The following is a 24,102-nucleotide window of genomic DNA, read 5'->3' on the forward strand; positions in this document are numbered from 1 at the left end:
GAGACGCTAATGGTGAAACTGGGGCACTAGTGAAATGGTGGGTGCTGGGGTGACACCCCCTGCGTAGGGTGGTGAGCCACATTTGGGGTGCGAGCCAGGAGGTTGTGATGCTGATGTGATCGTGTCTGAACAGACGAGCTCTTTGGGTCTGTTCATGGTGATGCTGTGGGCACTAGTGAGCTTGTGACAACACCCTGGCAGCTGGTACCGAGCCATGGCTGGGGCACGAGCACTGTAATCGTGCCCCACTAGTGTCACGAGCACTGTAATCGTGCCCTGCTAGTGTTCATCGCCTTGCAGATTTTGCGGCCTGCTGGGACCTGAGCCCCACCAGGCTAATGGCAGCTTCTGGGTTAGGACAGGCCTCTGTCTTTCCCTGCACGTGGATCATGCCCCAGGGCTTTGGCGTGATGGATTAAGGGTGCAGAAATCTCAGGGTGGTGGCACCCCCATCCTCTCCCTTTGGGAGCCTATGCCTGGGTGCATGGATTCTGGCTGCCCTCCCCCCCCCCCCGCACATGCTCCCACCGCTGCAGCCCCTGGTGAACGTGGCGGGTAGGACGGCACTGTGGTCCCAGGGGCAGGAGATACAGGGGCCTTTCCCCTCTAGCTCCCAATTTCCCGCTTGGCCCAGCTGGGTAACACTGCCCCGTCTGCAATCAGTCTGTTGGGTCTCAGCTCACACTGGAAGACACCATGAGCCCGGGCGCTGCTCACCATCCCCCTCCGCGACGGGTCCCTCAGCTGGGGCTGAGACTTGACGCAGGGCAGCATTTGGGGTGCAGGCGTGGGTTCCCCCTGCCTGGGGTTGTGCCCATTCTGAGGCTAGACCAGGAAGGACCCCTCTCCAAGGCTCCCTATCTCAGCAGTGATAAAATTCCCATCCCTAGATGTGTGGGTATCATCTCTGCCAGGGAGGGGGTGGGAGCCCGGGGCCGGTTACTAAGGAGATCCAGCCTGTTCCGTTACATCGCTCCCCTGAAAGAGATGCCCGTGCCTGCTACACAGATAATTAACTTGCCAACAGGAACACAGCTTGTGTTACACCCCTGCCACCCGGCCCTGCTAGCGGGGGAACGGCTGGGCCAGCACTTCCGTGGAGCGACGTTCACCCCGTCGCATGCTTTTTAAAGGAACGTATTTATTATTCTGATTTTGTAATGTAACTCCCCTGGAGTCCGCGCTGTACATACATACCTCCCTGGAGTCTGTGGCAAAGCCCCCTGCCAGTCTTATATTTCTATGTATAATTTCCCCCTCCTCTTCACCCTGTTTTTGTAAATAAAAATCAGTGTTATTTGTGGAAGGGCTGCTTTACTGGTGGGGGGCAGGGCAGGGATTGAAGCACCCACAAAGTTAAGGGGGCAGGTTGCTGAGCAGTATTGTTATTATGGTAACATACAGAAAGCCCCAATTGAGATCTGTGCCCCGTCGGGCCGGCCGCTGCCCAGACACACAGTGACCGAGATTGGGGCCATGTCGGGCTGGGCGCTGCCCAGACGCACAGCGACTGAGATCGGCATCCCATGGGGTCAGGCGCTGCCCAGACGCACAGCGACTGAGATCGGCATCCCATGGGGCCGGGCGCTGCCCAGACTCACAGCAACTGAGATCGGCATCCCATGGGGTCAGGCGCTGCCCAGACGCACAGTGACCGAGATCGGCATCCCATGGGGCCGGGCGCTGCCCAGACGCACAGCGACTGAGATCGGCATCCCATGGGGCCGGCCGCTGCCCAAACGCACAGCGACTGAGATCGGCATCCCATGGGGCCGGGCGCTGCCCAGACTCACAGCGACTGAGATCGGCATCCCATGGGGCCGGGCGCTGCCCAGACGCACAGCGACTGAGATCGGCATCCCATGGGGCTGGGCGCTGCCCAGACGCACAGCGACCGAGATCGGGACCCCGTTGTGCCGGGCGCTGCCCAGACACATGGCGACCGAGATCAGCGTCCCATGGGGCCAGGCACTACACACACTAACTGAGATCCAGACCCCACCATTGCATGCAATGCATGTCTGTGACTATGCAAACAAGTGGCTTTTGGTGTGGCACGGGTATGTGGTGCTAGATGCCCTGGTGTGTCTGGGGAAAGCCGGCCCCAAACCTTAGGCTGGGTCGGCCGTAGCATCCACACACACATGCCCTGTGACTGGCTAGGGCTAGTGGATTAGACCTTGGCATTTTATCCACCTTCCCATGCCTGGCATGGGTCAGTCCCCCCATGGCGGCATCATCCCACCGTTGACACCAATAGTGAATTTGGAGGGAGATTCCAGCCTGCAGTCGTGTCCATGGGCTGTTTTAAGCTCCAGGCAGTCACTGTTAAAAACGCTCAGCCCAGAGACCCTTATGAAAACCAGATGCGTGAAGCAGCCAGGAAAACGTTCCTGCCTTCCAAATTCTTTCCCTCGGCCCCAGGAACGCCGGCGCTTGGCCCCCTCCCCTCCCCCCGGCCCTTGCTCAGCTGAATTATTACGAGCGGTGGACAACACACACATTCTCCTCCTCGAGCCGTGCTTGGAAGCCAAAGTGTGGAGCCAGTTCTGCTCCCTGCCCCCCACCACCCCGGCTATGCAAATAGTCTCTGCTCCCCGCAGCTTAGGCTGCTGTCTCCCCCATCCAAAATCTAAGCTTCCATACTCTCTGCACCCCTGCTACGGCGTTGCACTGTCTCTCCTGCACCCCCACACCTGTGGTGGTGTGCTCTCTGCACCTCCAAATCTGGCCTGCTAAGTCCCATGCCCCCTTGCACCTTCTAACCTAAGTGGCACTGCTCTGCACCCCTCTCCCTCATGTCCCAAGCCTAAGCTGCAGTGCTCTGTACCCCCAAACATGAGCTGCTGAGCCCCTCTCCCCATGTACCCTGGTGCTGAGCTGCTGTTTGCTGCACCCCCAAACCTGAGCTGCTGAGCCCTTCTCTCCCTGCACCCCCAAACCTGAGCTGCTGAGTGCCTTGTGCATGATACAAATGAGGGGTTCACGTCCCCGTGCCTCTCTCTGTGGGTTCTCCCTCCCACCATTCACACCGGTGTTGCAGGCTAGGATCTGCCTGCTCCCTCCCTGGGTGCTCCATCTCCTCACATGGTGGAGGGGGGAAAGCAGGGAGCATCTGGCTGCCTCCCGTTAGGGGAGCCTGGGGTAGAAACGGGGGGATTGATCCAGGGAAGGGGGAGGAATGGGACCACACCCTTTAATTTGTACCATCCGCAAATCACACTGAAACCTGAGCAGAGCGGGTGGAGGGAGGGGGGCTGTTCTGGGAGGGGAGGGTTGGAGGTTGTGGGGTGGGGAATGGGCTGTTGCGGGGCAGGATGTGAATATGTTGGGCTACCCCAAGAGGCAGGGGGGTGGTGGTGTGGTTGGCTCTGGTGGGGGTGGGTGGCTGGGCTGTGGGAAGGAGCTGGTGTGTAGGAGGGCTGGGGATGGGATGGGGGCTGGGATCTGGTGGGGGGCTGGGCTCTGCTGGGCAATGGTGGAGATGGAGGCTGGGCTGTGGTGGGTGCGCTGGGATCTGGTGAGGGGGCTGGGCTGTGGGAAGGGGCTGGTGTGTAGGAGGGCTGGGGATGTTGGGAGGCAGTGGGGGGGCTGGGATCTGGTGGGGGGCTGGGCTGTAGCAGAGGGGGATGTGGGGAGGGGCCGGCTGCTCTGGCTGACTGAAGCCGCTGGGCCTGCGCTGCACTGGGGTCTAATGCCTGCCAGATGTTAGACAGTGGCCCCCTTTCATGGCCTGCCCAGAGCCAAACCCACCAGCCGCTGGGACTGTGTGCGCTTCACGCTGGGGCGGGGGGAGGTGTGACGGGCCTGTGGGACCCACGATCCCTTCCCCCAACACCCAGCATTGGGGGTTGGGGGGCTGTGCCAGATCTGTGTGTGCGGGCAGGTGGTGCCCCATTCCTTGGCACCAGATGCCTTGATCCCAAGGCTGGAAGAATCCATTGCAACTGGCTCATCTGACCCCCCTGCGTGGCACAGAACTGCGTGAAATAATCCCCAGAGCAGATCCTTTTTGGAGTGGGAGTGGGGAGGAGGGGACCCACGCCTCCTGCAGCCACACCAGATCTTTGTCCTGGCAGAGGCCCAGACCTGGGTGTGCAGGTCTCTGGGGGACTGTTGTGCCATTGCAAGGTTCTCCCAGAAGTGGGGTTGGGAGTCCTTGGGGGGGCACATTAGGGCAGTGGGGCTGGACAGTACAGCTTGGAGCTGGCAAAGCATCACTTGCCTCCCAAGGGGCATTGGCACTAGGTGAGGCTGCAGTGCTGTGAGCTTCCTCCAGGCAGTGCCGGCTGGGGAGCGTGATGCTGCGAGCTTCCTCCAGGCAGTGCCAACTGGGGAGCGTGATGCTGCAAGCTTCCTCCGGGCAGTGTCAGCTGAGGACTGTGGAGCTGCGAGCTTCCTTACAGCAGTGCCCCAGCCACACCTGACGCAGACAGAACAGAGCGAAGCAGTGATTTCGGCGTGAATGCTGGTGTGGGACTAGGGGCAAAGCAGAGGGAGAGCTGGTCTGGGCTTGGGAGGACGTTAGCACCCCTATAGCCCTTGCTCTAGCGATTCCCCAGCATCGGGTGTGCTCAGCCCACTGACCCTCTCCCCACACGCCGGCTGCCGGCAGGAGCCAGGCCCAGCTGGGGAGCTGCTAAACTGTAGGGAACATGAAGCCTGAGTCAGGCAGCACCTTCCCACGGAGCCGCTAAAAATACCTCGCAGGCGGTGGCAGGGACTGAACATTGCCAGACTCCCCCATTTCTCCTCCCCGCCCAAGCCCCAGATCGCTGCAGGGCGGGGACTGAGTGCTGCTGTCCCGGGAAAGGGGTTCCTCCGCCCCAGGAAGGGGCCCTGGCGTGTCCACACACACCTGCTTCACTCCTACCCCTCCTGGCACATGGAGTGGATGGCAGGCAGCAGGCCTGAGTCCCAGCTCCTTACACTTGGGGGCAGGGGAAGGGTTAACTCTCTTTGTGTCCCTCACTTTCAGGGCTCTGCTCAGTTCCCGGTCAGGGGTGCACCCCCCATGGCCTGGGGGACAGGGAATAGCCACAGTGAAGTGCGCTCTGGCCATGCCCCTGATCCACCCTCTATGCCAGGGTTTGGGGAGTGGGGGAGATCTCAAGGGGCTGTTTCCAGGGCAGAGGGGCCTGAGAATGGCGCTCAACCTCCCGCCCCTCACAAGGCGCCTACCCGTCCTGCCGTCTGGATCACCCACTGCTGAGAACGGGTTTCTCCTCTGCTTGCCGCAGTGCTGTGAACTTCTCCAGGGCAGTGCCGGCTGAAGCCTGCTGTGCGCCTGCCTTCAGGCACCATAGGGTTAATGACCTACCTTACTCACAGCGGGGTGCCTCCCCCTCAGACAGGGATGTCCCCCAGGCAATGAGCCAAGCTGGGCCCCCTGCCAGTCGTTCTATCCTGGCCCCTTATAGGGTGTCCAGTGGGCTGGGTTTGAGCACCTAAGGTTCTGCTAATGGAGGGGCAACAAGCCGGGATGGTGGCAGGAGGCAGGATGGGTCCCTGTGGGAGGTGATAAACTATCTCATGCCCCTGGCACCCTGGGGTGGGGGAATTGATCGGTTTGGCGTCATAGGGCTAACTTTTCCGGGACGGAACAACTGGACAATATTACAGTGGGGAGGAGGCAATTAATTGTGGTGGCATCATGGGGCCGATTAATGAGTCTGGGGCTGCAGGGGGTAATTAGATGGGAGCTGTGGACTATGAGCAGGAGAATGGCCCGGCCTGGGGACCATGAGCCAGGCTGGGGAGATGGGGGAGAGCAACCCAATCTAAGGGGACAAAGGGGCTGGGCTGGGTTTGGGCCAAGGGGACTAGGGATTCTGGGATAGTGGGGCAGTTCTGCAGCAGAGGGACCCTGCACACAGCCAGCACGCAGCTGGGGACTCCAGGATTGTGAGCTTCCCCCCAGCAGTGCCCTGCCACTGCCAGCACCCAGCTGGGGACCCCAGTGCCGTGAGATTCCCCTCCGCAGTGCCTGGCCACTACTGGGCGCTGCTGGGGGGCTGAAGGCGGTTCATAGATTTTTGGGGGTGGGTGGGTGGGAGGGTGTTCTAGTACCACAGCCTGGGCAGAGGAGATGCAAGCCAACAGGATTTTCCCACAATGCACCGGTGCCCAGCACAGGGCAGGCATTAGTAACCAAGGTGGGAATGACGGGATGCATTGGCAAGTGCTGGGAGCTGGCTGTCTCCTCATGTCCGTGCCCTGGGGACAACCTGTGAGTTCCAGGTTGGTACAGACTCACCCATGGGGGTGGGGGGCGTGGGCAGCTAGAGCAGGACACTGGGGTGGGCTGCCTGCCCTGAACTGGATGCTAATCTAGGGGTAGGGGGGAGGGTCTCTCTAGGTCCCACCCGGCTGAATCCACTCAGGCTCCCTCCCTGCAGTGCCTAGGACCAGGCTGACAGACTAGAAATCAGTAATGCCGAGAATGTCTGGGTGGGGGGTGGGGTGGGGGAACTCCTTGTCTAAACAGCTGCCGCAGCCCACTCCAGAGGTGGCTGCATCTCAGTGCTGGGTAAAAACTCCCTGTATAAAGAGCCCATGCATCCCATCCCAGAGACAGCTGCATTTCAGTGCTGGGCAGAGGATCCTTGTATGAACAGCTGTCACACTCACTCCAGAGGCAGCTGCATCTCAGTGCCAGGAAAAGGACCCCTGTATAAACAGCTGCCACACCCCTTCCCAGAGGTGGCTGCATCTCAGTGCTGGGTGAACAGGATAGAACCAGAAGCAATGGGCTTAAATTGCAGCAAGGGAAGTTTAGGTTGGACATTAGGAAAAAGTTCCTAACTGTCATGGTGGTTAAACACTGGAATAAATTGCCTAGGGAGGTTGTGGAATCTCCATCACTGGAGATATTTAAGAGTAGGTTAGATAAATGTCTATCAGGGATGGGCTAGACAGTATTTAGTCCTGCCATGAGGGCAGGGGACTGGACTTGATGACCTCTCAAGGTCCCTTCCATTCCTAGAATCTATGAATCTCCGTATAAAGAGTCCCTGTATCCCATGCCAGAGGACGCTGCATTTAATCCCTGGGTGAAAGATCTGCATATAAACAGCTGCCGCACCCCACCCCAGAGGCAGCTGCATTTCAGTGCTGGCTGGAGGATCCTTGTGTAAACAGCTGCTGCACCCCACCCCAGAGGCAGCTGCATTTCAGTGCTGGCTGGAGGATCCTTGTGTAAACAGCTGCTGCACCCCACCCCAGAGGTGGCTGCATCTCAGCACTGGGTGAACTGGTCCCTAAAAGAAGCCATTTCTCTGTCTCATTTCCCTCTGGAATGTGCCCGATTCCTCCTCCTTCCCTGCCCCCCGGCCCCCCGCTATCGTCCAGATCTTAATGAACCGATTCCACACCCCGGCTTTCCCACCCCTCGCTTCTTCCGGTATCAGAACTGGCTGGTGCCGTCGCCATGACAACGGTATTGCAAGCGCCTGTCTCTGGATAAGTGGGTGAAGGGACGAGAGGTTTATGTTAACCCTTCCGCAGGCTCCTTCCACGCCAGCCCTCTGTGCGAAGGAATCCCAGGGCTGGGCAAGGAATCAAGGGGAAAAGCAAAGCCACCTCCCTGCAGGGCCCGTCTACACTAAGCCAGTAGATGTTGCAACAGTGTTTCTGCAGGGTGGCAATATTTGGTCCATGCCACAGGGATGGGGCCTTTAGTTGTCTTGGCCAAGCCATGGATAGGAAGCCGCATGTGTTGCAGCAGGTCCCCTCCCCACAATGCTCTGCACCTGACAATTACCCACAGCTCTCTGCTCCCAGCAGCGGGGGTTGGCACCACCCATGCCAGGAAAGCGTGGGTGTGCGTCCCCTCTTTAGTGACCGCTCCATGGCTTCAGGAGGCAGCTCTGCCAGCCGGTCCTGTTGCTCCAGGGACAGAGACGCAGCTCTGACGGCCCCAGGTTCAAATGCTGGGGAAGACAGAGTGGGGGGCGGGCTTTCCTCGGCTGGGCAGTCCCAGGGCACTGGTGGTGCGGAGGGGCTGAAATGACTCTACCAAGAAATTGGTGTCTGGAATCCCCATCCCTGAGAGATGTAGCCACTATACGTGTCAAGTATAGACAAGCCCGTAGGGCAGATGCACCCCTAGACGCTGAGCATATGAAAGATGGGTGGTGTTGCTACAATGGGTGGGTGCCCCGAAGAGGGGGAAAGTTTCCAGCAAATGTCAACAGTCTCGGGGAAATGCTGCTTGGTTGTAGGGTTTGTTATTGGAACCAACCTGAGTAGTGTGGGCGCAGCATTGCCTTCTGCTGTGAGGAAGCGGAACTGCTATGTGTGTCATAGACCCATCACTGCTGGTGTAGAGTCTCCTTTGGTTTCAAGTGATCTGAGCTGGTGGAGGAGGAGGATTTGGGTTTTACCCCAGCTGCTGCTAGGAAGCGTTAGGAGAAGATGGCTATTAAACAAAAATAGAGAGGAGTCGCTTTACACAGTGTAGAGTTGCAGCTGCCTCTGGGGTGAGGCACTGCAGCTGTTTATACAGGGACACCTCATCCAGTGCTGAATTGCAGCTACCTCTGGGATAGGGCACGAGCAGCTGTTATATACAGGTACTGTTATATTGTCGGGTACTGAGATGCAGCTGAGTCTGGGGTGGAACACAGCAGCTGTTTATACAGCAATGCCTCCCTTAGCACTGAAATGCAGCCACCTCAGGGGTGGGATGTGACACCCATTTAATGGCAAAACTAAGCACCATTTGCGACAGGGTCACCCAGGCTGAGATGCAGCCAAGATGCCAGGTTTGGTGCTCCAAAAGCTACATAAACTCTCTTTGGCAGTAAGTGGTGACCGAAAACAGTAAAAAGAGCAAATAATTAAATAGCGAGTCCCCATCTGAGTGGCTGCAACGTGTTGGGACACACTGCTCTCTGGGGGGCACATGGATGCTTGGAGCTTCCGGCTGGTAATATGGGGGCTTGAGGGGGAGTTGCAGGGGAGGATTCAGCAGGAAAGGTGCTAGACGGAGGCAATCCACGCCGCCCGCCTGCCCCAGGAGGACGGGGATGTGGGGCCCGGGGAGGGTGCACATGGGAGCTGGTCCATGAACTGGATTGGTCCTGTGGTGCTTATTTGCCCTCATTCTAGCCCTCTTTCTCTATTGCCCCCCACAGCGACCCCCTCCCTGCCATGCAGCTCCTTTAATAGCCTTGTCTTTCCCCCTCCGGCCGGCCTGAAGACCCTCGAGTGTGGGGCCAGCTAATTCCAGCACTCATGCTTGCTCCTTTCTCTTCCCCTACCCTCTCTACCTCTTCCCCCTCCTCCCTTTCCCCTTGCCCCATCCTTTTCTCTCCCTCCCCTTTCCCTGTCCCCTCTCTTTCTATCCCTCCATCACCCCCATCCCCCGGTCTGGAATCCGTGAGGCCCTTCCAGACACTCTGCTGGGATTTGTTGGGGCTAATTTTAGCCCCTCAAGACCCTTGTGGCTGCCATGGCAGCTGCAACGGGGCTGGCGCTCAGATCCGAGAGTGCCCGCCTCCGCCATTACACCAGGGCACAGGGGCATGTGTCCCAGCCAGCTCAGAGCCCTCCACGAGGGCACGGCTTTCCCGCATGGCTGTGCACAGCCCGTGCCGCGATCTCCCGCCTCTCCTAGAGATTTGCTCCTGTTCCACCTCACCACAATTGCGCGTGCCACGCTCACTGCAGACCGTGCGGGCACACGCGCTGCCACGTCGTGGGTCGAGCAGTGTCTTTGCTGTCACCCCCATGGGGCACTGAGCCCCCGCCCTCCTGCAGCGCGTACACCATTGCACCGCTGGCCAAGGCCCTGCACACAGTTCACCTGCGGTGCCTTCTGCCCACACGGCACGCTCTCGTGAAACACGAGGGCAGCCCCGGAGCCTGGTCACCTTCTGCCTCATGCTGAAGATCCCAGTGGCTTCTGGGGCTGAGCAGCAGCATCCTCGAGCCCGGCAGGGCCTATACTGATGTCTAAGGCCTTCTCGTCCTGCATGGACCCCCATGCCCTCTCCAGGTGTGAGCTCCATGGGGTGGGAGGGCAGGGCAGGAGGAGGAAACCTTCAGCTGGAGAGACCCTGGCTCCCTTCTCCATGCACCCCAGTGCCTGCTGTCTGTCAGCTCTGGGGTCTGTGGTACGGATCCCCTGTCCTTCGGTGCCCCCACGTGGGCGATGCTAGAGCTACACATGGAGAGGACGGGACAGAGTTCAAAGGATCGGACTCGGGGTCCCAGCGCCAGGGATGGGGAGAGACAAAGCAAAGTCATTGCACATAATATAGCATCGGGGAGCAGGGCCTGGGCAGGGTCCCGGGGGATTCTGGGTAACTGGGAATGGGGCACTGGGAACAGAGAGGGCCCGGGGGTTTCTGGGTAGCTGGGAATGGGGCCCAGGGGCTGGCAGGACCACAGGGGATTCTGGGTACCAGGGAATGCAACTGGAAAGGTCTGGTTGCTCCCCCATCATCTTGTCTAAGTGCAGTTGCAGGTTAGCAGCCCCCCACCCATCTTGGGGAGCTCTTTTGCTCATTTTGGGGAGTCTTCCGGGGTCCATGTCTCGAGAGGCATCTGGGTAAGGTCTGGAGCCTTTTGGCTTGCTAAGGGCGAAGGGGATACGGGCAGCCCATTAGCCACCCACTTACACACAGCCAGCTTGGGCTGCAGCCCGTCAGCCAGTCCCTCCAGGGAACATGCGGACACCTTGATCTGGGGCTGGAATTGCTCCAGTGGGGAACTGGGCACAGGCCAATCCCCAGTGATAGAGAGAAGAGCACCCCCAGAATCCTAGGGCCACATTCTCTGTGGGTCAGTGGGGAAGGCAGGGAGAAGGGCACTTCCATGGTGGCACGTCATCCCTTGGCACTGGGTCACATGATGGCACAAGGGGCAGAGAACAGACCCTGCAAACTGAGCGTGTGTGAGCATGGGGCCGGCGTGTGTCTGTGCATATGGTGTGTGCGTGCACGAAGGCTTCCGTGCCTGGCTGTCCAGTTGCACCAGTGTGTGTCAGTCCAGCCATGGAGGGTGTGTGTGTCTGCATGCACCTGAGTGTGAGTGTTGTGAGTGTATGTCTGTATGTGTGTCCATCCACCCTTCCATGTGCGCCTGTCCATCTGGCTGTCTGTGTGTGTGTGCCCCATGGCTGTTGGTCTGTGCCCACATGTCTGTGTCTATCAAGGGGTTGGGGAAAGGTGTTTGCCCTTGGGTCTGCGTGTCTGTCCTGCCGTGTCTGCCCGTTTGTCCAGCCATGAGCGTGCTCACGTCTATGCATCCGTTTGTCCTTCTGTGTGTGAGCACGGGGCTCTGGTGCTGGCCCTGCCTCCCCCCACTCTGCCAGCTGCTGCGAGCCACCCTGCTGAGCTGGCGCCCCCCGGGGGGCAGGGGGAGGTGACACTCAGAGACTCTCCACACCAGAGGCTGCTGTGCCAGGGGAGCCGTCGCTGCTCACTCCATCCAGAGAGAGCAAGAGACCCGGACACTTTGGCAACAGGTAGGAGCTGGCTCAGCACTCCCTCTCCACCCTGCGTCCCCTCCAAAGTGACCCACCCCCTCCTAAACCCCCCTGGGCTGGGGCTTTGACATGGGGAGTGCTGATCTCCCCTCCGGGCAGCTAGCGCCGAGTTGCAGAAGGCTCCCTGTTAGCTGGAGTGAACCTCGCTGTCCCCTAGGAACTCCTGGGACCCAGCAGGCATGGGTTCCCAGCTGCTCCCCGAGCATCTGACAGCCGTGATCCCCATTGGCCAAGGAGCAGCTAAAGCTCTCCCACACCTCACACTGCTCCATGCAGTGCCAGCGGGGGCTGGTCTCCCTGCCCTCAGGGGGCAGATGGCAGGCTGGGGTGCAATCATGGCTAAAGGGGCATCTGGTCCTTCTCTGTCCTCTGCTGCAAGGGTCTCAGAGCCTTTGCCAGGCAAAACTAACTGCCTCCTTCTCAGCATGCAGGTCAGCCCCCTTAGTCCTGTTTCAGGGAGGGGGACTCAGGGACAAAAACAGGAAGGGGTTTGCCCAGGGACCCCCAGTGAGTCAGGACTAGAACCAGGTGCTCTAGCTCCCAAGCCCCCCAGCTCTGGCCCCTAGACTCCATTCTGCTCCCAGAGCTGGAGCTAGAACCCTGGAGTCCTGATGCCCAGGTCCCTCCCTTAATCTCTAGACCAGCCTTCTCTCCCGCTGCTGACACGTATTCCTTCTCTTGCACTCCCCCAGTGACAGGGGTCAGCCTGAGAACAAAGAATGAACCTCCGTGCCCAAATCTCTGCCCATTCTTAGAACCAAGCAATCTTGCCCAGATACAATAGAGATGGCACTTATGTAAGAAGATAGATAGATAGAAAGATGGAGTGTATGTAGATAGATAGATAGATAGATAGATAGAGGGGGTGTATGTAGATAGATAGAGGGGGTGTATGGGGATGGATAGATATATAGAGGGAGTGTATGGGGATAGACAGATGGATAGATGGATAGAGGGGGTGTGTGGGGATAGATAGATAGAGGGGGTGTATGGGGATAGATTGATAGATAGAGGGGTGTATGGGGACAGATTGAGGGGTGTATGGGGATAGATAGATAGATAGATAGATAGATAGATAAGGTGTATGGGGCTAGATTGAGGGGGTGTATGGGGATAGATAGATGGATAGATAGATAGAGGGGATTTATGTAGATAGATAGATAGATAGATGGATAGATAGAAGGGGTGTATGGGGATAGATAGATAGATAGATAGATAGAGGGGGTGTATGGGGATAGATAGATAGATAGATAGATAGATAGATAGATAGATAGATAGATAGAAGGGGTGTCTGGGGATAGATAGATAGATAGATAGATAGATAGATAGATAGATAGATAGATAGATAGAGGGGTGTATGGGGATAGATAGATAGATGGATAGAAGGGGTGTATGAGGATAGATAGATAGAAAGAGGGGGTGTATGGGGATAGATAGATAGATAGAAAGAGGGGGTGTATGGGGATAGATAGATAGATAGATAGATAGATAGAAGGGGTGTATGGGGATAGATAGATAGATAGATAGATAGACGGGGTGTATGGGGATAGATAGATAGATAGATAGATAGATAGATAGATAGATAGAAGAGGTGTATGGGGATAGATAGATAGATAGATAGATAGATAGATAGATAGATAGATAGATAGATAGATAGATAGATAGAAGGGGTGTATGGGGATAGATAGATAGATAGATAGAGGGGGTGTATGGGGATAGATAGATAGATAGATAGACAGATAGATAGAAGGGGTGTATGGGGCTAGATTGATCGATCTATCCCCAGAAGTTCTGAAAACTCTTTATCCCCAGCTCACCTTTGTTTCCAAGAGCTGCCGCCGAATAAACCAAATCTCTGGTGAAGGTGAGTTCTAAGCCGGTCCGGCTGCATACTGCAGGCCCTAAAACTGAGTGAGATTCCCAGATGGGTTTTGCAGGCTCAGCAGCTTCTGATCCATTTGGGTCAGCCTCAGAACCAGAGCCAACCCCGGGCTCTCCTGAGGCAGGGGAGACATGCGTTCCACTGGCTCTGGGGTCTCAACTCACCGCGCTGGAACTGAGTGGTCCAAGGATGCGGGAGATGTGATTTGTAATAGACCCCATTCCCCCTCTTTCCTGCCCCATCTCTGCCCTCCCACCACATACATACCAGTGTCCCTGCAGGTGGCAGCGCAGAGCCAGCTGTGCCATGCATTGGCCTGGCTTCCCAGGCAAGAGCTCTGTGGCTGGTGACCCTGCCAGAGGAGGCATGAGTCCAGCTGGATGTGCAGATCTGGAAGGAAGGAGGGCGTTTGTGCCTCCAGCAACTGAAAGGGGTCAGATTCCAGGTCCCTGCAGCGGGGGACAGATCTGGAACTGAAAAACAAAGCAGCTGAGGCCCAGCCCCTCTGTTATTTACCAGCTGAGAGCAGGGACCAGCATCTCCCCCAGCAGCAGCTGCGAAGCTAGGGAGGGCCTGGGGCAGTGAGAGGAATGCAGCTGGCACTTCAGGGCACCTGGGACATCTCCTCAGCAGGGGAACATGTCAGCACGTGCCCACCCGTGCACGCTCACCGTTTGCAACCCCCCCTGCATGCACACGCACACTTGCGTCCATCCATGAACACATGTGGACATCTTTGCACTCTCATATGCACACTTTAGCACACACATACCTTCCCCATAGCCTTGTCCACACAGGCGCCTGCCCATAAGCCCATGTCCTCACATGCCCTTTCACACATACACATGTGTGCAAATCCTTGCCCTCTCATGTGCACACTCATGCACTCCCATGCCCGCATCTCCACAAGCACAAATGTCAGCAAGAACCTGCACCCAGGCACACACACCCATTCAGACAAGCACGCAGGCATCCGCACACTAACACATGCCCTGGCACTAACTTGCACGTGGATGCACGTCAGTGTGCCAGCGCACGCCAGCAACACATGTACGTTTCGCTCTGCTGTTTCACGTGTAGGTGGCCTTCCTTGCTGAGGCTGGGAGCCTTGGGCTAGGCAGATTGGGGAAGCGGCCACAGCTGGGCCATGCCCCAATCAGGCCACAGCTGGCCCTTATAAGAGAGAGAGGGGCCTGGCTGCTGGGAAGCTCAGGATGCCTAGAGTGAGGCAGGGCTGGGGAGCTCCAGGCTGGCAACTCCCCAGGCTGCAGGACCTTGTCCAAGGCCCCACAGAGGCAGTGGGTTGCAGAGGGAGGCAGCAGGTCCAAACCCCCATTGCCTATGATGAGTGGCTGACACTGCAGTCTGCCCCAGGGTGCGGGGGCTAGTTGGTGACTGGCAGTAGCCTATGACTAAGGCAAGGTGGGGATAGTGGGTGGGGGCTCCCCAGGGAGACCCTGAGAATGAGGGGTTAGTGCCAGGGGGCAGCACCCCAGATAACAGGGCACTGGAGTCCAGGCAGGGATGTGGTGGCCCAGCAGCAGTGGGACACTGACCTGCAGGGGGCGCTCTGGAGGCTGGATGAGCTAATCCCGGGATGACCAGTGGGAGGCGCTGCTGGGTGAGTCCCACATGCTTACAACCCTGCAGGCTCATAGGGCCGTGCAAATGAGATGCCCAGACGGCTCCTCCAGTGTTTTCTGTGCAGAAGAACTGGGTCGGGATGCGGGGCCTTTACAGCAGGACAAAGCAGGCGGATTTGACTTGAATCATCACCCACAAACTGTAACTGACCCCTCTGAAAAACTTCTCTGCTTCTCACTAACCTCCCAGTCACCCCCTTCTCTAGTATTTTAACAACTGACTCTGCCCGAGGGGTCCTGGTGGGCTCCCATTCCTGATGGAGACTGTCACCCCAATATTCCTAACCCTGATGGGTGGGACCTTCCCCGGCGGAGCCATCTTCGTGGGATTTTACAAACCAGATCAGCACCTAGAACTGCCAAGATTCGCTGTGTTTCAGGCCTCCCTCCACCCCCAGTCCCCGCACAGCTAAGAGTGGGTTGGGTAAAGGCTGATGGCACCGTCCCTTTAAAGGCCCTGCCCCTGGCTCCTAGCCATGCAGTGCCCCCTGCAGTGCCTTCCTTGTGCCAGCCCTGGAACAGGTGACATTTCCCTGCACCTGGCAGGGCAATTAGCTGGCTGCTTTGAGCATAGCTGATCAGGGGCCTCCTGCGGGCAGGGCTAGAGGGGAGGGGGATGCCGCTGAGCAGCCCTAATTAACCAGGCCTCCCAGATACGGCTCCCCCTCTTCCTGGAGTGTTGTTAATTTCCTTCCTTGGATCAAGTCTCAGGCGGTGGGTTCCCCGCGGTCCCCAGCACAGCCGGCCTCCAGCCCCCTTCAGCTGCAGCCCCCACTCCTGGCCCAGCGGCTCCACTGTGCTGCTTTTAAAGTTTAGCTCCGTGCTGGGGGGGGGGGGAGGCGTGGCTGGAGCAGAGGGGTTGGGATGGGGGGCAGGGTGAGCTCATAGGCACATGCAAACAGCCACATGCACATACATGTACTCTGCTTCCTTCCCCAGACGGGAAGACGAGCTCTGTGCAGCTTGACTGTGTGTATCTTCCCCCCCTCATTCCGCTCGCATGGGGGTGCTCTGTAACTGAGATCCCCATGGGGTGACCAGATGTCTCTATTTTATAGGGACAGTCCCGATATTTGGGGCTTTTTCTTCCATAGGTGCCTATTACCCCCCTGTCCCAATTTTTCACACTTGCTGTCTGGTCACCCTAGATCTCCATCAATGCTTCACGTAGGCGCCACTCAGCGGGGATGATTCTGTCACTACTGACCAGGAACCGTCCTGGAGCCAGCACCTGGAGGGGAAGGGCCCTGTATCCCATTGCCTGCCCTCCCGAGCCAGCCAGTCCCCACCGCTCTGGGGCTGGATCAAAGCTGGTGCCCCCTGTAGATGAATAGGGTGACCAGATGTCCTGATTTTTGAGGGACAGTCCTGATATTTGGGCCTTAGTGTTATATAGGTGCCTATTACCCCCCCCATCCCGATTTTTCATACTTGCTGTCTGGTCACCCTATAGACAAGGGAGCTGGGAGCGTGCGAGGGGCAGGCTTGACCCTGGGGCTTGGGGAGTTGTCCCGATGGTGACAGCAGCCCGTGACAAGTTACATCTGCTCTCTCTGCCCCCCCCTTCCTCTTACTCCCCCCGCTCCACTCGCCCCTCCCCACCGGCTCCCTGCAGGGCAAGCACCTGGCTGGGGAACCATGTCCAACAACATGGCCAAGATCGCCGAGGCCCGCAAGACGGTGGAGCAGCTCAAGCTGGAGGTGAACATCGACCGCATGAAGGTGTGACGCCACGCCACTGTCTCCACTGCTGTGGAAGCTCCATCTCTAATGCCATCCCCTCTGCATGATGGCTGTGGGGGGAAGTCCCAGCTACTCCAGTCCCAGCCTTTCCCAGCAGGGGGCGCTCTGGGGAGCAGGGCGGGGCACTGGCTGTGGGGGGAGCTCCTGGCTGCCCCAGCCACGGCCTCTCCCAGCAGGGGGCGCTGTGGGGAGCAGGGCAGGGGCACTGGCTGTGTGGGGAGCTCCTGGATACTCCAGCCCTGGCCTCTCCCAGCAGGGGACTCATAGACTCATAGACTCTAGGACTGGAAGGGACCTTGAGAGGTCATCGAGTCCAGCCCCCTGCCCTCATGGCAGGACCAAATACTGTCTAGACCATCCCTGATAGACATTTATCTAACCTACTCTTAAATATCTCCAGAGATGGAGATTCCACAACTTCCCTAGGCAGTCTATTCCAGTGTTTAACTACCCTGACAGTTAGGAACTTTTTCCTAATGTCCAACCTAAATCTCCCTTGCTGCAGTTTAAGCCCATTGCTTCTTGTTCTATCATTGGAGGCTAAGGTGAACAAGTTTTCTCCCTCCTCCTGATGACACCCTTTTAGATACCTGAAAACTGCTATCATGTCCCCTCTCAGTCTTCTCTTTTCCAAACTAAACAAACCCAATTCCTTCAGCCTTCCTTCATAGGTCATGTTCTCAAGACCTTTAATCATTCTTGTTGCTCTTCTCTGGACCCTCTCCAATTTCTTCACATCTTTCTTGAAATGCGGTGCCCAGAACTGGACACAATACTCCAGTTGAGGCCTAACCAGCGCAGAGTAGAGCGGAAGAATGACTTCTCGTGTCTTGTTTACAACACACCTGTTAATGCATCCCAGAATCATGTTTGCTTTTTTTGCAACAGTATCACACTGTTGACTCATATTAAGCTTGTGGTCCACTATGACCCCTAGATCTCTTTCTGCCATACTCCTTCCTAGACAGTCTCTTCCCATTCTGTATGTGTGAAACTGATTGTTCCTTCCTAAGTGGAGCACTTTGCATTTATCTTTATTGAACTTCATCCTGTTTACCTCAGACCATTTGTCCAACTTGTCCAGATCATTTTGAATTTTGACCCTGTCCTCCAAAGCAGTTGCAATCACTCCCAGTTTGGTATCGTCCGCAAACTTAATAAGCGTACTTTCTATGCCAACATCTAAATCGTTGATGAAGATATTGAACAGAACCGGTCCCAAAACAGACCCCTGCGGAACCCCACTTGTTATACCTTTCCAGCAGGATTGGGAGCCATTAACAACTACTCTCTGAGTACGGTTATCCAGCCGGTTATGCACCCACCTTATAGTAGCCTCATCTAAATTGTACTTTCCTAGCTTATCTATAAGAATATCATGCGAGACTGTATCAAATGCCTTACTAAAGTCTAGGTATATCACATCCACTGCTTCTCCCTTATCCACAAGGCTCGTTATCCTATCAAAGAACGCTATCAGAGTAGTTTGACACGATTTGTTCTTTACAAATCCATGCTGGCTATTCCCTATCACCTTACCACCTTCCAAGTGTTTGCAGATGATTTCTTTGATTACCTGCTCCATTATCTTCCCTGGCACAGAAGTTAAACTAACTGGTCTGTAGTTTCCTGGGCTGTTTTTATTTCCCTTTTTATAGATGGGCACTATATTTGCCCCCTTCCAGTCTTCTGGAATCTCCCCCGTCTCCCATGATTTCCCAAAGATAATAGCTAGAGGCTCAGATACCTCTTCCATTAACTCCTTGAATATTCTAGGATGCATTTCATCAGGCCCTGGTGACTTGCAGGCATCTAACTTTTCTAAGTGCTTTTTTACTTGCTCTTTTTTTATTTTCTCTTCTAAACCTACCCTCTTCCCGTAAGCATTCACTATACTAGACATTCCTTCAGACTTCTCAGTGAAGACCGAAACAAAGAAGTCATGAAGCATCTCTGCCATTTCCAAGTCTCCCGTTACTGTTACCCCCTCCTCATTGAGCAGTGGGCCTACCCTGTCCTTAGGACGCTGTGGGGGGTGAGGCAGGGGCACTGGCTGTGGGGGGAGTTCCCAGCTACTCCAGCCCTGGCCTCTCCCAGCAGGGGGTGCTGTGAGGAGTGGGGCAGGAGCTGGCTGGGGGGGAGCACTGGCTGGGAGATCGCCCAGTGGCTCTGTTGCCAGCAGAGGGTGCGCTCCCTGGGCTCCAGCTGGTGTGTTTAACCCTTTCCTCCCCATGGCAGGTGTCAAAGGCGGCGGCAGATTTGCTGGCCTATTGTGAGGCGCACGCCAAAGAGGACCCGCTGGTGACCCCGGTGCCCTCCTCGGAGAACCCCTTCCGTGAAAAGCGGCTCTTCTGCATTGTGCTGTGAGCCCTGCGGCCAGCGACTCAGCGCACCGCCTCCCCTCGAGTGCCGCTCCAGAGTGGCACCGCTAGCTTTAGCGTAGGGGAGCGGAGAGTGGGTCAGAGACTGGCAGGGGGGAGACACTGGGGCTGCACACCCCAACTGACCGGAGGAGTCTGCTTCACCTTTCTTCCGTCTCCCCCGCCCCCCGCGCCCCACAGTGAACATTATCTCTGTGGATTCACCCTTGGCTGCTGTTTCCAAGATCAATAAACACACTGATGAGTTACCCTCCCTGTGCCCCTGCCCGTTCATTGCGTCCCCAGCCCCTGTCCCCCAACACCTCCAGCTCCTATCCCTCCCACTGCCCCCACCTGGTTTCTGAGCCCCCAGGTCCCATCCCCCCTGATGCTGCCACCTGGTCACTCAGCCCCCAGGTCCTGTCCCCTCTGATGCCCCCACCCAGTCACTGAATCCCCAGGCCCCGTCCCCCCTCCCCCCGAGTCCCCAGGTTCTCTCTCTCCCCTGCTGCCCCCCACCCAGTCACTGAGCCCCCAAATTCCATCTCCCCACCATGCATGCCCAGTCACTGAGACTGGAGGCCCTATCTCCCCCCCAAGTCACTGACCCTTCAAGTTCTGTCTCTCCCCCCACCCCCGCCAAGACCCCAGGACCAATCTCTGTCCCAAGACTCCAGGTTCTGTCTCTCTCTGCTGGCCCCCACCGAGTCACTGAGCCCCCAGACCCCATTCCCCCCAGGGTTTGTCTGCCCCCACCCACTCACAATGCCCCCAAGCCCCGAATCCCCAGGTCCTGTCTCCCCACCCCCGCTGTCCCCATCCAGTCACGAAGCCCCAAGGACCCGTCTCCCAGGGGTATGGGGGATGCCCAGAGGTGGCTGACAGATATTCAGGGACTCAGTCCCTTCCTATGTAGCAGGCTCTGTGTCACCGTGGCCCTCAGTGGGGGGAGATGAGGCTGTGTCCCCATCGCCCAGGCCCCCATGGAGGTGCTCTAGTCCCGCTAGGCAAGCGGGTGCTGCGGCTGTGAGGCCATGGGGTGCCATGTGTCTATGAACAGGGGAGGAGCGGGGCAGGGGGGGGACCAGCTGCCCCTCTGTCCCAGCAAGGTAGGGGGAAGGGGGGATTAGCGTCTGACATGCTGCCTCTCCCCTGTTATAACCAGGTGACATCCAGGGCGGTGGGAAGAGATTGGAGTTACTGGCTCAGCCCAGTGGGCAGGACCCAGGTCAGAGTGACTCTGGGTTAATGTGCCTGCCACACAGCAGGGGCTGCCGCCACTGGCTGCACTGGAAGTTGTTACATATGTCCACACGCATGCACAACATCCACACACATGCACAACATCCACACACATGCATGCCTGGATGCACATGCACGCACACACACACACACATGTATGCACGTGGAGGAACACACATGCATGCACACACGTGTGCATGTACATACCTGCACACAAGCCTATATGAACAGGGATGCAAACACAGACACATGCCTGTCTACACATGGATGCACACACGCATGCATGGATACACACGCCTATCTACCGACACATGCACACAGTGGCATTGGAACATGTTTAATAGTGGGGGGTGCTGAAAGCCAGCGCCCTTACCCCTCCCCATGCCCCCCTCCCTGCTGGGGCCGGGAGCAGTGCCGTGTCTCTTGGGGGGGGGGGAACTGGGACAGGGGCCACACCCACCTCTAGCGAGGATACATCTGAAATGGGCTGGGGAGCCAAAGAGGTAGGGGTGCACGATCACCTGCCTACCGAGGTGCTAATGGGTAATGACTTGGAGAACTGGCCGAATGGCACTCAGAGTGCCCTGGTCCTTACCCGGAGCCAGAGCCAGCGAAGGACATGGGACCTCCCAAAGGGGGGACCAAAGCACCGAAGGTAGGGCTTGACAGGGCTGGGCCGGAGCCTTAGTCCCAAGGTGGGGAAACCGAGGCACTGCCAACCGGTATATTCCAACCCAGCAGCTGAATTCCAGACGGAGCATGTGCCCGCTCCTATGCTACCAGGGACCAGGTGATGCTCCTCATCCCCATGAGGAAGAACGAGCTGCCTGGGATGGCCCCTTCAAAGTCATCAGACAGGTAAATGAGATGAACTATGTAGTGGAACTGTCTACCGGGCTCACAGCCACCGAGTGTATCATGTCAACATGATGAAACCGTACTGGGACAGGGAGAAATTAGTGCTGGCTGTGTGTGGGCAGTGGGAGGAGAAGTGGTGGGTCTCCCACCTGAGGCTGGGGCTGACCCCTTGCTGGAATCAGTTCCCCTCTCAGACCACTAAACCCTGTCCGGGAGGCTGAGATCAGATTGGTGCTGCATTCATACCGGCAGCTGTTCTCCAACAGGCCTGGGCTCACTAACCTGGCTGTTAACCAGGTGGAGACGGGAGCCAACCTTCCCATCAGGTGTTCAGGGTCACTGGGAAAACAGCCCAGGACCTGGAGAGAGAGGTCAGAGACATGCTGGCTTTAGGGGTGATTCAGCCATCCTCCAGCGCCTGGGCCTTGCCTGTGGTGCTGGTTCCCAAGAAGGACGGGTCGATCCAGTTCGGTGTGGACTATTGAAAGTTCAGTGCCATCACCGTGTCCGATGCCTACACCATGCCTAGAACCGATGAGATCCTAGATAAGTTGGGGGACGCCCAGTATCTCACTACCATGGATCTCACCAAAAGCTACTGGCAGGTGCCTTTGGACCTGGAGGCCAGGGTGCAGTCTGCCTTCGCCCTCCCCAATAGGGCTCTTCGAGTTCCTGGTCCTGCCTTTTGGCCTCAAGGGGGCGTCTGCCACCTTCCAGTGCCTGGTGGATCAGTTACCGAGGGGGTTGCAGGACTTTCATCTAGCGTATATTGAGGATATCTGTGTCTTTAGCCAGACCTGGGAGGAACATGTGCCCCGGGTGGAGAGGGTACTGGGGCACCTCCTGGATGCAGGACTGACCATAAAAGCTGGAAAGTGCAAGGTGGGGATGGCAGAGGTGTCCTGGGCCCCAAGGTGTGGGGCGGCCACCTGACGCTGAAGCCAGCCAAGGTGGAGGCAATCCAGGGTTGGCTGGCTCCCCAGACTAAGCAGCAGGTCCAGACTTTCATTGGGATGGCAGGGTACTACTGGAGGTTTGTGCCCCACTTTAGCTCCCTGGCAGCTCCCCTTATGGACAAGGTGGTCTGAACTGAGCAGTGCCAGAGGGCTCTCTGTGCGCTGAAGGGGGCACTCATCCAGAGCCTGGTGCTGGTAAACCCGGATTTTAGCAAACCCACCCTGGTGTTCACCGGTGCCTCAGACACGGGGCTGGCTGCGGTGCTGATGCAAACCGATACTAAGGGAGAGAGACACCCCATTGTGGACCCGAGCAAGAAGCTGCTGCCTCGGGAGCAGCACTATGTGGCCATGGAGAAGGAATGCCTGGCCATGGGGTGGGCCCTTAAAAAGCTGCAGCCATATCTATTTGGGCGGCACGTCACTGTGTACACTGACTGTTCGCCCCTGACGTGGTTGCACCAAATGAAAGGGGCTAGTGCCAAGCTGCTGAGATGGAGCCTGCTCCTCCAGGGGTATGACATGGAGGTGGTCCATGGGAGGGGGAGGGCCAATGTTAGAGCCGATGCTTTATTGGGGGCAGAGGCCCTGAACTTCCCCAGGTCACTGGCCAAGTGACCCCGCTCAGTTCAGACTCGAAGGTGGGAGAGAGGTGACAGTGGGGGGGATTTTCTTGTTTTGTTCTTGTTTTTTTCAACATTTGCGTGCAGGAAGGTGGGACGCAGGTTCCCCAGGTGTTACTGGTTTAACGAGGTGAGGGGAAAGGAAGTTTGTTGGTACAGAGGACCGCAGAGGGAACTTGGGATCCCAGCCAATGACCTGGAGAATGGAGACCCCAGCGACTGGTGACCGGGCGGCCCAGCTCGGATGCCACAGCCGGTTCTGGCCAGTGGGAGGACAGTGGGCTGTGGAGAGAGGACCCCAGTGACCTGACCATCCAGCTCCAGCCAGAGGGGGACAGAGGATGGCTAAGAGGAGAGGAGGCTCAGGGGACCCTGTTCACCTGGACAGAAGACAAAGGACAGAGGCAGGGCTTGGAAGCAGGTGATTTCAGATGCCCAGATAGAAAGCATCGGGTAGGGCTGCCCAGAGGATTCAGGGGCCCTGGGGCAAAGTGGGGGAGCTTCGGTGCTTGTACTCACCCAGCAGCGATCCAGATCTTCAGCGACATTTTGGTGGGGGGGGGGGCCTTTCAGTCGCTCTGTGTCTTCTGCAGCACTGAAGGGCCCCCCTGTCACCAAAATGCCACCAAAGACCCAGACTGCTGCTGGGCCAGGGCTTGCAGGGCCTCTGCGGGGCCCGGGGCCTGGGGCAAATTGCCCCACTTGCCCCCCCTCTGGGCAGCCCTGACACCGGGGCTCGGGACTTGAGAGAGAGAGCAGGCAGAGCCCACCTGGATGTGCTGGGCTGAGGGAGGCCAGGCCTGAGGCCCTGAGAGTTTCCTGCGCTGTATTCAGACACTCAATAAACCCTCCTATTTTACGCTGGCTGAGAATCGCTCCGGGCTAGAGATCGGGGTTGCATTATTCCCTCTGGGAGTGGAGGCCCCCGGGGGGTTCCAGAGCGGGGGACTCCCTGAGGGGGCCCATGGCGAGAGACAGGCGTGCTGAGGCTCAGAGAGGTGCGGTTCCAGGAGGCGGGGGGGCTTAACCCTCGAGAGAGAGTGGACCCCTGAGACAGGCTGTCGCACTGAAGGGGGGTCCCCCCCAGGGACTGTACAGGGCCAAGACTGGGCACGACCTGTGAGTCTGGGACAGTGGCCAGACAGTGTCATGTGTGGTCCCCCCCCCTCCTCCCCAAGGGAGGCTGCGAGTCCCTTGCTGGGATTCCTGGTGCCAGCCCACCACCTAGTGGTCATCTGGGCAAATGTTTTTCAGTGCAACTGGCAGTGGGTGCTGGGTGATGGCTTGCCTGGCTGGGGGAG

The 24,102-nt window shown here is 57.6% G+C and overlaps 1 protein-coding gene across 2 annotated transcripts; it reads left to right on the top strand.

Moving 5' to 3' along the window:
* The first annotated feature begins 6,178 nt into the window (after positions 1-6,178).
* On the top strand, positions 6,179-19,263 carry GNG8 (G protein subunit gamma 8). 2 transcript variants are annotated; one of them, XM_030544602.1, is made up of 3 exons: positions 6,179-6,240; positions 16,635-16,741; positions 19,001-19,263. In XM_030544602.1, the coding sequence occupies exons 2-3, from the start codon at positions 16,658-16,660 to the stop codon at positions 19,127-19,129; spliced, it is 213 nt and encodes a 70-aa protein (XP_030400462.1). In that variant the 5' UTR covers positions 6,179-6,240; positions 16,635-16,657; the 3' UTR covers positions 19,130-19,263. The 2 variants fall into 2 exon arrangements, with proteins under 2 accessions (XP_030400462.1, XP_030400461.1); XM_030544601.1 differs by lacking the exon at positions 6,179-6,240 and adding an exon at positions 11,403-11,473.
* Positions 19,264-24,102: the final 4,839 nt, after the last annotated feature.

This window comes from Gopherus evgoodei, unplaced genomic scaffold (genome assembly GCF_007399415.2).
Source record: "Gopherus evgoodei ecotype Sinaloan lineage unplaced genomic scaffold, rGopEvg1_v1.p scaffold_34_arrow_ctg1, whole genome shotgun sequence".
NCBI classification, from domain to species: Eukaryota; Metazoa; Chordata; order Testudines; family Testudinidae; genus Gopherus; species Gopherus evgoodei.